This window comes from Teleopsis dalmanni, chromosome 2 (genome assembly GCF_002237135.1).
Source record: "Teleopsis dalmanni isolate 2A chromosome 2, ASM223713v2, whole genome shotgun sequence".
Classification (NCBI taxonomy): domain Eukaryota; kingdom Metazoa; phylum Arthropoda; class Insecta; order Diptera; family Diopsidae; genus Teleopsis; species Teleopsis dalmanni.
The window spans coordinates 104277249-104293441 of NC_051847.1; the positions used below are offsets into that span (position 1 = coordinate 104277249).

Consider the following 16193-nt stretch of genomic DNA (forward strand, 5'->3'; position numbering starts at 1 on the left):
TGGCACTCCTGGACTCGAACCAAAAGTGATATCGTGGTATACTGATGGTTCGAAAACCAAAGAAGGAGTTGGTGCTGGAATATTTGGTCCAAACACCAGAATCTCGCTCGCGCTGCGTATTTGGCCCACTGTCTTCCAAGCAGAGGTTCACGCCATCGAGGTCTGCGCTCGTATCAACATTAACAAGGGGTTAAAAGGCGCCCGGATCTGTATTTATTTAGATACTCAAGCAGCAATCAAAGCGTCATGCTCCTGGAAGTTTTTCTCAAAGCTTCTAGCAGACTGCTATGACACACTGCAGCAGCTGGCAAGCAATAATAAAGTGACACTGTGCTGGGTGCCTGGTCGCACAGGAATTAATGGTAATGAGTCTGCCGATAGTCTTGCATGGACAGGATCAGCCACTCTAATCTGTGGCCCAGAACCTTTTTGGTGATTAAGTTGGTCTACAACTAGGTCTCTAATCAATAATTAGATTTCAACCGAGAGAAGTCGCTACTGGCGCGACAGTCGAGGTAACCGTCAGGCTAAAGAGCTGGTTCTCCCCTATAGTTATAATAAGATATCCTCCTTTAGCAGAACAGAGATGAGGTTGCTAGTAGGATATCTAACGGGTCACCATGGGCCACGTTACCACAAAATGGGCCTATCCGAAGAGGAGGCAGAGGAGACAACCAGCCACATTCTATGTGACTGCCCAGCTTTGATCTGGGCCAGGAGGAGATCACTAGGTCGGGAATTGCTAGCACCTTCCGATATTAGGAGCTCCTCAACAACCGACATTTTGGCCTTCATTCGAAAGGCGGAATGTCTTTTGTTCAGTCAGGGTCTGTTGTAGCACAAAAGATCAATCATGGTCGCGGTGCTCTGCTCAAATGGGAGCTTGTACCTTGTTCTTTATTATTCTTATTATTATTGACACATTCCTGATTAGACCTATCCTCAGACCATTCTCCCCTTATTATGGAGATGAACTCAAAAATCTTTGTAAAGAACAAAGAGCCTCAATTATACAACAAAAGTACAGACTGGAGTATTTTCAAAAGCATTATAAATGAAAATTAAACAACCAACATCCCACTCAAAACCGGCAACGATATCGAATCTGCGGTCGAGCAATTTAATACAACCGTACAGATGCCGCGTGGAACTCAACCATGTATTTCAATGAATACAAAGAAGAGCACATAGACATAGGCATAAAGGAACAGTTATAAAAACGTAAATTACACAAATTTGACAAATAACAAATAATCGTGAAGACAAAAGACGATTGAATGAAGCGATAAAAAACCTTAAAAAACCCTAAAGGAGAACAAAAACAAAAACATTGGAACATACCTATCTGAATTGTCTCCCACTGAACTGACTATTCATTATGGCGAACCACTCATAAGCTGAATGAATAAACGCCACACATTCCACCACTCAAAATGTATAATGGACAGTAGGCTAGATCCAAAATCGACAATGCTCAAACTTTCGCAGAGCATCTCCAAGGTGTACTTCAAATTGAGCATTTCCTGCAACCATCGCATCAAATGGATTTTCCGGTTCCAAAAACCGCAATACTAGAAATGAAATGGACAATTAAGATCAAAATTAAAATCAAAAAGGCTCCTGGGTACGATTTGATCACTGGCAAAGTGTTCAAAAGGAGCTTCCAAACATTGGTCTCGTGTTCATCAACCAACTTATTAATGCCACAATTAGTCACGAATACTATCCAAGTCAATGGAAAGTAGCCCAAATTATTCTGATACCAAAACTAGGTAAACCATTACAGATAGTTACATCTTACAGACTTATAAGTTTACTTCTAGCGCTCTCCTAAGTGTTCGAAGAAATTCTTTTAAAGCGTATTAACCATATCATCCAAAGTCGCTCACTAATTCCTGTCCACCAATTCGACTTTCGAAACCGACATTCAATCATTGTACAGGTAAATCGAGTTTATCAATACGCAAGAGATGGTCTGGAAAAAAAAGAATACTGCACTGCAGCATTCATCTATATAAAGCAAGCATTTGACAAGGTATTGCACACCGGACTGCTCTACAAACTGAAATTACATCTACCACACAGCTTCTATTTGTTCTTAAGTCTTATATCAATAACCGATATTTCATGGTTAAAATAGAAGACTATAATACGAAAGTATTCCCAATAAAAGCTGAAATGTTACTAGTGAGTGTACTAGGTCCAACCCTCTACATACTGTTCACAGCTAATTTTCTACTTAATCCATCAACGTATACCGCAACTTTTGCTGATGACACAGTGATCATGGCTAAAAGCAAAGGTCCAACAGTCGCTACGAATCAGTTGCAAACAAACTTAGACAGCATCCATGTATAGCTAAACAAATGGCGCATTAAAGCTAATAAATCTAAATCTGCACAAACCACATTCACTCTTCGAAATGGTTACTGCCCACCCGTCACACTAAATAATAACGTACTACCACAATCCGATCACGTTAAGTATCTAGGTGTTCATCCTAATCGGCGTCTCACCTCGAAACACCAAATATTTACGAAACGCAAGCAATTGGGTCTGAAAATGCACTCTATGTATTGGCTTCTTTGCCAAAATTCAAAGCTATCACTAAACAATAAAGTATTTTTATATAATGTTATTTGAAAACCAATATCTCGATCTGGGGAACAGTTGCAAAATCTAATATAGTGATATTGCAGAGATTTCAATCAAAAATACTTCGTTTATATGCGGCTGCTCCATGGTATATCCCAAATAGTACTTCACAGCGCGATCTTCACGTCCCGTCAGAAACAACACAAACAGTCAGCAAAAACTGCCGTATAACGCTATCAAATCACCCGAACTCACTGCCACAAGAGCTGTTATCAGATATCAATCATCCACGTCGACTAAGAAGATTTTCTACGTTGGACTTGCAAGTAGAACCACAAATACGTGAATCGTAATTGTAAACTCACTGAAATTAAACATTTATAGCCAACTATTTACTCATTATTAGTTGTAATTTAATCATTAGCGGTGTGTACTAATGAGTGTCCCGCACATATCTACATGTCATTTTATTCTATTTTATATCAATAAGTAATACTGAATATTCTCTTACAGATGTTTATATAATAAATAATAAAAAAAAACAAAAAAAAATAGTCTTTCAACATTGGCAGAACAACATTGGCATTGATGCCTACAAATCAGTTGAATAAAAAATGATAATATTCAACAGATAAAATTTCAAACATATAATATACATTATTACCACAATATAACTAGTAAATTGGATACAAATAAAAAACATGTTTTATGTAAAAACTTAAAAAAAGTCACGAGTTTTATAATTTGCTATACTCCTATATCGGCGTATTTTAATAGAGAAATCACATAAACGAATAGGTGCCGTGCAGCGTCATAATTGTCAAAAGTTTGGGTAAAAAACTATCGCAGCTTACTTGATATAATTCCGAATCCTAGAAATGCACAAACTATGGCACAAATCATACCGCAATTGTCAAAAACGAAATAAATTAATCAGCTATTAAATGTTCAAATGCCAGAAACCGCGAAACTGATTAGAAATACACCCCCATAAGCACCAAACGATTTATATGCCCATGTACTGAAAAGAAATCAACAAAATCAAAAACATGTCCTCATGAAGCTCTGAACTTAATCTCGAAAAACTCTAAACAATTTAAGTCATATGGTGGAAGAACATATGACCATAATGCAAAACACGATGTAGCAACTAATCAGAAATCAAAGTCTTATATTGCAAACTATTTTATCGAGACCATGAACTCTCTCAACGGCTTCTGCCATCACTAAAATGAATTGATGGTCTTTCTAGAGAGGCTAGCGATTGACATAATGCTTATATCTGTAACCCACTTAACTGAATGTAACTAATGCAAAATTAAAGAAATTGAGTCTTATAACTCCAATTATCCAGAGGGTAAAGCCTGCGACGGATATGAACACTTATGAAAAGTGAAATAAAAGACTATGAGATAAAAGAGTATATAGAAACCACATATATTGCAGTTCAACACATATTTTTGGTCTAACGGTATATAATATGACATTTCTCTCTTACAAGCAATTTTGAACAGCAGCTTATTGCTGTAGACCAACGCACAAACAGAAGCAATACAAATTCAATCCGATCACCAAAGTATTCCAATGCATTTACTTAATGTTTGTATCGTGTAATATAAGATTTCTCTTACGTTTACTTCAAATACCAAAATTCAATTGGTTCTAATGTTTTTTTTTTGAAACTAATAATCGAATATACTGCCTTCCATAGGATGGGTCACTTGATTTTCTACAGTACAACTTATTTAGCATTTAAATTTAAGTCACAGTATATGTGTTTGTTATCGTAAGTAAGTTATGGCAATATCTAACAAGTTACCTTTGTTATCTTTTAGATAAAAGGATAACAGTAGTAGAACCTCTCAAAAGAAAAGATCCAATACAATGTACGAACTGGCAAGAATTTGACTACACTCGAACATATTGCACCTTACCAAGTGTAACATATGTGGTATATGTGGAGATCTACACAAATCCTCCATATGCCCAAAACCCAAGGAAGATGCAATTGCAAAAAATTGCAGCAATTGCGGTAAAATACATATAGTAAACTATAGAGATTGCACTGCATTTGTTGCAGTTAAGCAGAGAACACTTCCCAAAAATTAGTTAAATGTTGTGCCACCCAAAAATTACTATCAGGTACAAATTAGCAGTCCAGAAGTAACAATCTCTCAAGGCAAAAGTTATGCAAATTATTTAATCTCTAAGTAGTTTTTTACAAAGCAATGACCTAGGAAAAAATAAATTTAGTTTTTAAGATTTGATCCACTGATTGTTAGTTTCAAAATGAAAGATAATAAATAATTTATAAATTTAAAAAAAAATCTCACAAGTTACTGTAATTATGTCCCGTTTAGGGATTGTTCTACTAGGTGCTTTCAATGCAAAAAAAATTTAAATGAACAAACAAAAAACATATTACTTTTAGTCAACTACATTTCTTTACTTAAAGGACAACCTAATACATATACTCAAAATTTAGAATTTCTTAATATAACTTTAAAACTTACCTTTTTGTTTGTGCTCATGCAAAATTTCTTCCTTTTTGGATACACTTGAATTATTTCGGCTAGTGGAAATCCTGTTGTTATTTAAATTCCCTTGCTCGTTTCTTTCATATAAAATAAGTGAGGACGTAGGAGATGACGATGACTTTGGTGAATGTGTGTTTTGGAATACATCGTGTGTATTAATAAAGTTGGCTAAGTAAAGATCCAGCTCTCTTACGGAAACATTAATATGATAAGGATTTACGCATAACGTAGGGTGCGAGCACTCTGGATTTTTTTCTAGTCTTTCACCATCTGTGCTTTCAAGTGGAATTGCTTTAAAAAGTATAACCATGACCAAGTCCAATCGCCATACTTTATCTGCTTGGCGCAAGCAATCAATGCGTCTCATTTTGCCCTTTTGATCAGGGTTAGATAGAACACATATTGATTTACGTTTTCCGGTTATGGATTGAACAAAATCTTCTCTACATTCCTGAGTTATGTCTTTACGAAGTTTACCGAGTAAACGTGATGCCCATTTCTGTTTTACCTCCGCTTTTTCATTCTGTCGTACAAATTAAATAAACAATCTTATTTATGTTTATGTTTTGTAATAAATAATAAGAAACCTGTAACTCATCCTTGCAGTGTCTTTCTTCTTCCAACGACATACGCTTCTCATGCTTTTTATAATATTTTCGTTTAGCAGCTTGCAAATTAAACCATGAATATGAGAAAGATTTAACAAATGGTAAAAGCGCCTCAATAAATGGATGGAACTCATCCTAAATATAAATATAATATATGTATACATATATATTATTTATATATATATATATATATATATATATGTGTATTAATAAGCATTTAATAATAAGGTCTTTGAATAAAAAAATAACATATAACATATATACTTTAATACACGTACAAATATAATATTTATATTATTTAAAATATATTTATATTATTAAAAATATTTAAATAAGTGTTTTATGGAAATATATATATATATACATATATATATATATACGGTAGTTTCATTTCAAAACACAATAACTGGAGGTGGTGATTCCTTGAGCTAAGAAATAAAAAAAATATAATTAAAAACAGGCTTCATTTTCCATATCGACACAACGAAGAAGGTGCCGAAAAAATCGTGCTTCATTAAAACTATTTCAAAAACGATTAATCTTTAAGGCTTTTTTAGACGCCAGTTTTTGACCATAAAATGTTTTTTAGTATTGATGATTAATTTAATTTTTTATTTTAATGGATTTGGATGTTATAATGGTTCAAAATCATAATAAACCCAATACAACTTAATATTTCTTTACATTTTTTATTTTTATATGCGGTATATTAGTGACTTACTATTTTGCCAAATTTATTTCTTGTTCTCAAACCAACCAGAAGAACAGAGCGAATCAAACATCTTAAAAGTGCTATTGTAGTAAAAAAGAGCACTCATACGAAAATGAGTAAAATCGAAAGTCTGTCGATGTACTAGTATGGAAACTAGCAGTTAATAAACATTGGGTCTGTTTTACGAGGTACAAATTAAGAGCATTACACATATAAAATGTCAGATTACGCTCTTTGCACAAATTATCTTGGAACAGCTTTGTGTAGTCTGTTGAGAAACAGCTGTTTTTTGAAAACAAAACAGAAGTAGAAATTGAATAATGAGATCGCGAAATAAATATTGAAAAACAAAAAGTTTTATAACTTGCAAATATTTTTAAACACCTTTTATTTTAATAAGGTGAGTTAGAATTTTGTTTCAGTGAAAGTTAGAATGAGTTAGAATTCATAAAATTTTATTTTATGATATTTTTATAGACGTAATGAAGAAAAAGAAGAAGAATCTTTTCTGCAGTTGCAAAACGGTAAAAAGTTGTATTAACTCATTGTATACTAAATTGCAATTATTTAATGCATTTTTGAATAGATGATAAATTTGTGAATAGAGTATTGCAGCGGTTTGTTGCTGATGAGAAGAAATGACTTTTGGATATCTTGTCATCATATTTCAAAACAACATCTTGTATGTAATTTTTTTCTTTTTTCTTTATATAATAATGCATTACCAATTTTAAATCATTATCAGAGTTACTATCTCCAAGTATATTAATTACAGTCAAACTTCCATAACTCGAAGTCCAATTTTGCAAAGAAAAGGTTCGACTTATGGATACTTCGAGTTAGAGAATATTTTTTTTTTGTTTTTTATTTTTGAAAGAAACTAGAATTACATTTTAAGATATTTATTTATTTATTTAAAATCAAATACTGCACAGAAGTTATAGTGAAGTAAAATAATCAGAAATTAGTTTTGGGATTTTAATTTTTTTTGTTATTTTCAGTAAGAAGATATTCCATTTTATTTAAAGCCTTATAGTGATAATCAGTTTTAGTATCATTCGTTTGCAAATATAAATTCAGAATATTGAATGAATCTTCTACTTCATTCTTGGAAAGCTAATAAGCAATTACATCCACAGAACCCTTATCATCACTTTCCGTTGCGCTTAGAATTGGATCCAGTAATTTAGAGCTATAGTGCTCAATAATATTGTCATCTGTAGGAAAGCTTGATGTACAAATTTTATTGTCAAGCTCAATATAATCGTTAAGAGTGGCATTGGAAGTTATTTTATTTACTTTAAACCACACTGCCAGCGACTGGCATTTGCACAAAGAAGCAACATAAGAAAGAAAAAAATTAAACATTTGGTTTCGAAAAAGGGACTTCCCCTAGCAGCAAAATGCATTTATACTTAAAACAGAAATTCAACTTATAGAATCCACTTTCCCCATATTCCCATCGGTACGAGAAAAAATTTTTGTTCGAGATAGAGACAAATTTGAGTTACATAAGTTCGAGTTATGGATGCAGAATTGTATGTAATTTGCTCTCTAAACCCTTGGTGCACTGTTTTTTATTTGAGTTATAGAAAATTCAAGTTATGGAAGTTCGAGTTATGGAAGTTTGACTGTACTTTATATTCTGCCTGTGTTGTAATGCTTAATTCACTCAACAAAATATTTATTATGTTTTATCCATTTCACTATTTATTTATAACAATTGATACAATTAAAATTTCAGCATTTTTTTATTTTCACCAATGCCACGCAAATAAACAATTCGAATATTTAAATTCAAACCAAAACAGCTGATTCACACATCACACAAATTTTACTTGAAATAAAATGTATGAGTAAAGTCTGTGTAGCATTATTAATTCTCTATCGACAGGGATGTTATACTCTCTCAGATGCTCTCATTTATTCGAAAATTTGCTGGTGCAACGCGCTTGTGTATATACACAGAGTTACTCGAAGTTACTTAACTCGTGCCGTATGACCAGCACATTAAAAATGATTGCAAAAATGGTCCCTGCATATGGTATAATGGTGAAAATCGCAAAAACAAAAAATTTGTAATAACATACTTTTTATAAAAGTTAGTTTTGAGATTTTGCGATCTTATCCTTAACTTTGGAATCACATTGGAAACACCTCGGATATATCCCGTATATATATATATATATAATGATTTTTGCGTAAACTAAACATACAGTTACAGTTACAGTTACAGTTACAAAAATGTGATATATAAACTTTTACTTTACACACATATAAATGAAAAACTTTCAAAACAGTCAAAATTCCGTGTATACAATAATTTTAAGCATAGCCAAAAAATAAGAATACAAAATGTAAACAATTATTTAAAAGTATGACTCTTTGCTTCATTTAGAGTTGAAAAAATTTAGCTAGCAAAACATTAGTGAGGTTTAACTCGATTATTTAATATTATTATTATTTAATATATAAATACTGAATTGCAAATATATTTTGTAATGAAGACACTTTTTTCGACACTAAATGTGCTAAATCGATTTTTTAATTTTTTTTATTCAATTCGAAAGTTTTTATATGGTTTAAATATTTAATTAGGCCGTGTGCGACTTCGAGTAAATTGAGATAAAGTAAATTTTTTGCACTGCATTTATGTAAATATTTATTTGTTTATTTATTGCAGTTATTCATTATTTTTCTGTTAAAAGTTTTCAAATTTATTTATTAAACATCTTATAAAATTTTTACAATGGTAATACCTAATTTACCATACTCGAAATTCTGGTAAACACCAACATTCGCTGCCATACCGACATAATTTACTATTACCATCAATTTACGCGAATTCGCACACGGCCTTAATATGCTTATAGGAGTATTTCAAAAAATACTGTTCAACTTTTTAATATACAGTTACCGTTCACGTGTATGAATGATGCCTATGTTTTTGATCACTGCTACGAAAGTACGCACCAGATTTTATTCAATTTTGTTTTGTTGTTTTAATTGTCTCGCTTTCAATTGTGTTCACTATTATTTTTCAATTATTTACCTTTATCAATATAAATGCGATTTAAAATCAAGTGAATGGCTTTTTGTGATCATTATTTTTATCTTCAATTTTTATATACGCGTAGACTCTTTTAATATTGTTTCTTAAATTTTTCTGACACAATTCATCATTTCTTTTTATGATTTATTATCAGTGCAAAATAACATCTATAAAAAATAGTGGAGTACATTCAGCAACTTATAAGCAATGGCCAAAACTGTCGTGATATTTCAACACAGTTTAAGGTAAGCTGTGGTAAAATGTCGGTAAATGTTTAAACTATTGTAAATTTTTGGCAAAATTAAAATTTAGCTACACAAAAAATTATTCACAAGACCCTAAATGGCGTGTGTGAATGCATACTGATAACGATGTAGTTGCGAAATAGTAGTAGCAGTAATCGAGAGCAGATAACAATTAACAGCAATTAAAACAAAAACAAACATTGAACAAAATGAAGTGTGTTTTAAGTTGCAATGATCATGAACATAGGAGCCATTCGAACACGTTAACACTTGTTTGAATAACTGTATCTTCCGAAATCCAATGTCAAACGATAAAGTAAAATATTTGATAATTCTGTTTTGCGAGCCTAACTTTTTTGTTAAGACTGCAAGCTATGGTTTTCCAACTCTAAATGAATTGAGAATGCCTAATATTAGGAACATAAAAACTAAACTAAAACTTCAGGCATATGGATTCATACAGATGGATAATTTCGTGCTCCGTTTATTAAACGTATTAACAACACATCTCCAAAAAAAAACCGACAAAAATAGTTGCAAGTTTCAAAAATAATGGTTCACATTTTTTTAAGCACGATACTTGCCCTAGAAAAGCTCTTTATTTATAAAGAACAAATTTTTATATTATATTTGAAAATTGTTCGTAATAAAGTATACTTTCCATTGAAAACATCTCAAAGGTATTTAAAATCAATTGCTAGTAGGTATTTTACTATATTCCTCGAAGTACCTTATCTATATTTTCATGCAAAATTGTTACGCGTAAAAAAATGTTAAATATAAATTACAACCAACAAAAAAAAAGCCATGCACCCTAATACCAACCATTTGACATATATATAGAAAAAGTCTATGTAGTATAATTAATGTTTTTAGTTTATACGACTAACGTAAAATATTGCTATCAAATTTTATACACTTTAAAGTGTAAATTTTATAGTTGCTTATATATATTGAACGGTTTCTCTTGTATGTTATTTTAGGTTTCTTTGTAAGATATTTATACATGGTACTGCCTGAAAAAAAACAACATCGTACGGGAGGAATGAGTTCATGTGTAATTTTAAGCAGAGATCGGCAAATCATAGTTTTAGCTTTTATGGGTGAGCTTGGGTTCTTATTATCTTATCTTTAAAAAACACTGCGAAAACACTATTATATTTATAACGTTTTTTATATTTTTAGAATATACAATTTTTATAATAGTTACATTAACAAATAATTGCAAATGATAATTTTTTAAACAAGTGTATTTTTTTACTTGTTTTTATTAGGTAATTGCGTACAATGCAATATTCCTAAAATTATATCAGTTATCAAAATAGGAAATAATTGAAAAACTGTTTCACTGAAAATAGTTTATTCGTTGTTATTATTTCTAAAAGAATTAAATATTGTTTTGTTATTAGAAAATACCAATAAGTTTCACATGAAGTTCAATTAGCAATTATAACATATTATTTAACTCTCGTATTGAAATTGAGTAAAATGTTTATATCACATTTATTTCTCGCTGTGTATTAAACTAAACACACTAATAATACACATTTAAAAATGGCAATGGATTCTTTTATCAATCCCTGAAATTAAGATTGATTTAGTTGTGCCGTAAACAATTCTCTAGCAAGCAGGAGAAATCATATATTAGCTGATACAAGTATTGAGCAATTATTTTAGTGTTGATCGCATTGAACTAATGATTTGCGTTTTTATGTTTTACAAAGTATTCAATTCGTTATAACAAATTACTTCTGCGTTGTGTCATTTACTTATTCTACATTCGGTAAGTTAATAACAACTTATTCGGTCTTTTACCGCAATACAGGGTGACAAAAAGGTGTATTCGAAAAAAATGTCCATTAATTGAACATTTCTTAATTTAAAAATTAAATAAACAACCGTATGACGACTTTTGGGATAAGCTTTTGTTTGACACTCTTATCTCAGTTCATATTGAAAATGAACTCGTTTCCCATGGAATATTGTTTGTTGCATTTAAGAGACTTTCCCAGATAACACCCTGTATAGAATATTACATAAACTACAATAAATAAAATTTTTATCATGCAGTAAAGGAAATATTGAAGACAATTCTGAGCCTGAAATTTGTTTTGTGGAATTATTCAGAAAGTACATTCAACATTTATTAAAATGACAGAAATATACAATACTTTTTGGGTTTGTTGAAAACAAAACCTATAATATAAAGAAATTACTTATTGCTTGTAATTTTACATATTTTTTGGTTTAATTTGGTTAAGTAAATATTACTGTATTCCTACATCTCATAGGTGATAAATACACTTAATATCAAAATTGAGTTTTCTTCATTGTTTACGAAGGTATAAATCGTCGCTCAATGAAGATTGGCAAATTTTGTTTAGTATTTTGGACTTAGACATCTCTGTCATACGTTATGATGTTTAAGACTAAAGTTCTTATAGGCTCTTTCGCATTTAACCACACCTTCACCTAATTTCGAAATGTTCAAAAATGCAAACTAAATAAAAGTAACTATATTGTGCTAACACAGTAATGTAATACAAAAGTAAGTTTATACTAGGACGTCCTTTATTTTCCGAAATAATTCTTTCGATAGACATTTTTTTATGCAATCATTTTTAAAAAAAATATTTTTTATGTTAGAGTAATTATTTAACACAAATTGTGTACAGAAAGATGTCAATAGTTCCCGTATAACAAAAATACGAGTTAATTTATATGACGTAAAATCTATAATAAAGATGTATGAAATCGTAACTATTTTTAAGTTTGTTATCAAAAACTTTTCATACAGTAAAAAGTAGTATTCCAATGTATTTAATTATATACTATATTTTAATATCTTTCTATTGTAAAAAAGTAGTATGTGCCGTCGTAAATTTATGACGCCCATCATGCTAACACTGCACTATATCCATGCCTTTGTACTTTTATTTTTCGTACATGCTTTTTTGTATATAAATAACATTAACTTTAGCATTTCTCGAAATTCAATTAGGGGCCATATTATATAGTGTCATGGGCTCTCTGCATAAAATTTAAATTGTTGTTGCATTCAATGTAAATTAAAAAACTAATAATGAAATAAAAAAAATTCGTCGGTTCAATTTGGTCATGAGAGCCCAGCCTAGTTTTGAAGTTTTTAAACGCTCAGTTAGACGGTAGGTAACGTAAAGAATTTATTCAAAGCGGAATGCACAACCCACTAAACCTGAGTATTTGATAGGATCGAAATAAACAAAAACCGTGAACTTTTTTTATATCGTTCCTATCAAATACGCAGGTTAAGTTGGTTCTTCATTCCACTTTGAATTAATTTCTTACGGTACTTACCGTCTAACTGAGCCTCAAAAAAATTTGATGCCACTTTTAGAGAATGTTAAAGGCAGATATTGTTGATTATGAAAAAGTGATTGCAAGGGATTGGCGAGCAGAGTTCGCAGTTACACCCTGCCTCCTAGTATAATATCACTTACAGCTAAAGGACCATACTTTATATTGCAAGTTTGGCTTTTATATTATTATAATAATATTATAAAATATATTGAGAAATTTATTGCTAAATATACGCATGAATAGTGACAGTTCAATAAAAATTACTTTTCAATTTATATGAAATATTACATTTCGTCGAAGGATGATTCGAGCAATTTTTTATAGATAAAGTTCGTTAACTTTTATTTAAGTACTGGTTACAATAGAATAAGAATATACAATTTACAGATATCTTTTCTGAAAATATCTTTGATAACTTAATAAAAATTTTAATAAATTGTAATTTTATTTTGTTTAGTGATGAACTTGAAAATTTTGTATATGTATGTATTCTCTAGAAATTTTAATTAAAAACATAAATGCTAATTTGTGTGAAAGCAATGATTGGGAAATATGACATCAATCAGTATTTTGGGTGAAATCGGAAAATATTTGGAAAATATGCACATCTTTATCGAAAAAAATTTGCTGGTCTAAATATGGGACTCCATAATATATACTCAAAAGGTGTTTCCTTTCAACATCCAATAAATTTGTTAGTTGTAAAAACGAGAATAATTGCACGGGAATAATGGGGCATATTTTATACATTACTCTATATTCACAACGTTGAAAAAAATCTTTATATAAAAAATATATTCAGCTATGGAAACATAAATAATTTAAAATCGTTTTATTTCAGAATAATAATTCTTATAACGAAGAAAACGTCTCTGAAGAAACTCCACAAATTTACACGATGAAAGGAAACATCCTATATAATACACCACAACTAAGGACTTAATATATATTACAAAAACATTACTTTAATATTAAAGCAAGAGTTAGGTAAGAAAAGTAAATATTTGTATCAACATCAAATGTAAAAACCTCTGCAAACGTCTTTTAGTCAGTTGTTGTTGATACATATTTTACACACAAGGGACTAATGCACAAATATTCAAAAAAATATATACATAGAAACACGTAAAAGTAATATAAATATAAAAAGACTCAATAAAAATATACTATAAAGAGTTAAATTAATTACTTCTTAATTTTGTATCGAATTTTGCAATGATTAATCGCATTTACGTATATTGAGAAATATACATAAATTACATATATGTACATATGTATGTATATATCAATGTCTATATAAAAATTTTTGATTTGGTCTAAGATATGCTTTTTAATTAATTTTGTCGAAGTGTTGTCGCTGGTGTGGTAATCTATAGTAATGAGATGCTTAAAAGTCAGAGGTTAATTTTTAGTAACGTTCCAAAGATGTTTAATAATTTATAGTTTGGACTATTTTAATTAACATCTATTGCTTCATACTTTTTCACAATGTTTTTTAATTAAGTTATAATACTTTAGCAGCCAGCGGCTGGTTCAACGTTATTTATATTTTAACAAGTATGTACTCGACTAGTTTTGTACATCATTTGAATTCAAATTTAGCACCTGTCCTGAAGATGATGTTTGGAGATAGGAAGAGACGTCCGACTCGATCATACAGCTTCTAAGTGTATCAGGTATAAACATGCCTTTGCGAAGGCCTTATTTCAAATTCTGCTTACGTTTCTTTGCAGCTTTGTTAAACGCAATCAAGTATAGTTATTTAAATTTATTTGAAATGATTAATAGTGTCGCTTAAGGTTGTAATTTTCTTCTTGTTAGAGTTGTACCTGTAAAACGTAAAACGTAAGATTGAGTTACAAATGGTAGTTTTAAAATCTTAAATGGTGTACTTAATAAAATAACAGAAAATGTTTTAACTGTACGCAAATTTCTTGTAATTAATTAAATACTGCCGAATTCTGGAAATCCAGACAAATTCACCATTGTCAGTGTGACAATTTGCCAGAAAATATGTTAGGAAATTTTACAAATCTTGAAAGCTGTTTACAACATTTTTAGAGTTTGTAAGATTTCTTTTTTTATTGTAAATATGCAGCCGGCAAATAAATAAAATTGGAAACTTTATAAATTATATCTTGCAGTTAATATAAAAATTGTTTAAGAATTAGAAAGTTGCAACACATAAAGTCTGCATAAATAAATTTTGTACTTTCAAATTATAAAATTGCAAATGGGTAATATCTTTAAATATTGTCCGTGTTCATCGTTTGCTTCATATGTTTTTTTTTTGCAACCTTTCTGACCTCATTTTAACATATGGCCCAGAGCCGATCAAATGTTTTGCTTTGTGTTGTTCTATTCTGTTTCCTAAAGCGCGGTGCAAACTATCATACTTGTGTGTCATACGAGAGAGAAAAACGGTGTGTGACACACAAGTATGATAGTCTGCACCTATCACCAACATGTTTGCGTGCTCACCAAAATTTTGGTTTTTGGTGCTCACCAACTCGCCAACGTGTTGTGTATGGTAGTCTGTTACCCAAAAAGATTCATACGTCATACAAGAGCATTTTTACCTTACAAATTTATTGTAAGCAGGCGATATACAGCGACTCCATCGCATAATCGGACAAGCATTTGTTCGATATAAAAGTGCTCTAAACTTTAAAAATAATCCTAAAAATATGATTTTTTTTTGTTTTAATTAATACTTAACATACTTATCTATCTAAATTATAAAAAAAACTAAAACATTTCTCATAATAACATTTAATTTAAAGTAAAAAACAGAACCATCACAATTTTTTGGACTCAACGTATAATCGGACAAAATTAAACATCAATGTTAAAAATGCTGAAATGTGGCATTTAATATTTTGTTGCATATCCTTTGTAATCCAGAACGGCCTGAATACGATTTGTGACTGATTTTACCAAGTTTTGGCACACTTCTCGCTCAATAGAGTACCATGCTTCGAGTAAAGCCTCCTTTAGCTATACTATTTTGTTAAATTTTTTTTGGTACACTCTCCTAGCTAATTCCTCCCAAAGATGGGCAATTACATTAAGGTCTAGGCTCTATGCAGGTGCGTCTATGAATTT

At 30.6% G+C, this 16193-nt stretch overlaps 1 protein-coding gene across 3 annotated transcripts in view; it reads right to left on the bottom strand.

Annotated features, from left to right (window-relative positions):
• The window catches only part of LOC119678915 (nuclear factor 1 X-type), a 52271-nt gene that overhangs the window by 16415 nt on the left and 19663 nt on the right, over positions 1–16193 (bottom strand). For all 3 annotated transcript variants that reach the window (XM_038091005.1, XM_038091004.1, XM_038091003.1), the window contains exons 5-7: positions 14694–14917; positions 5720–5875; positions 5109–5655 (exon numbers count right to left, since the gene is read on the bottom strand). In XM_038091005.1, the coding sequence (XP_037946933.1) occupies positions 5109–5655; positions 5720–5875; positions 14694–14774 (784 nt within the window). In that variant the 5' untranslated portion in view covers positions 14775–14917. The remainder of the gene's footprint in view (positions 1–5108; positions 5656–5719; positions 5876–14693; positions 14918–16193) is intronic.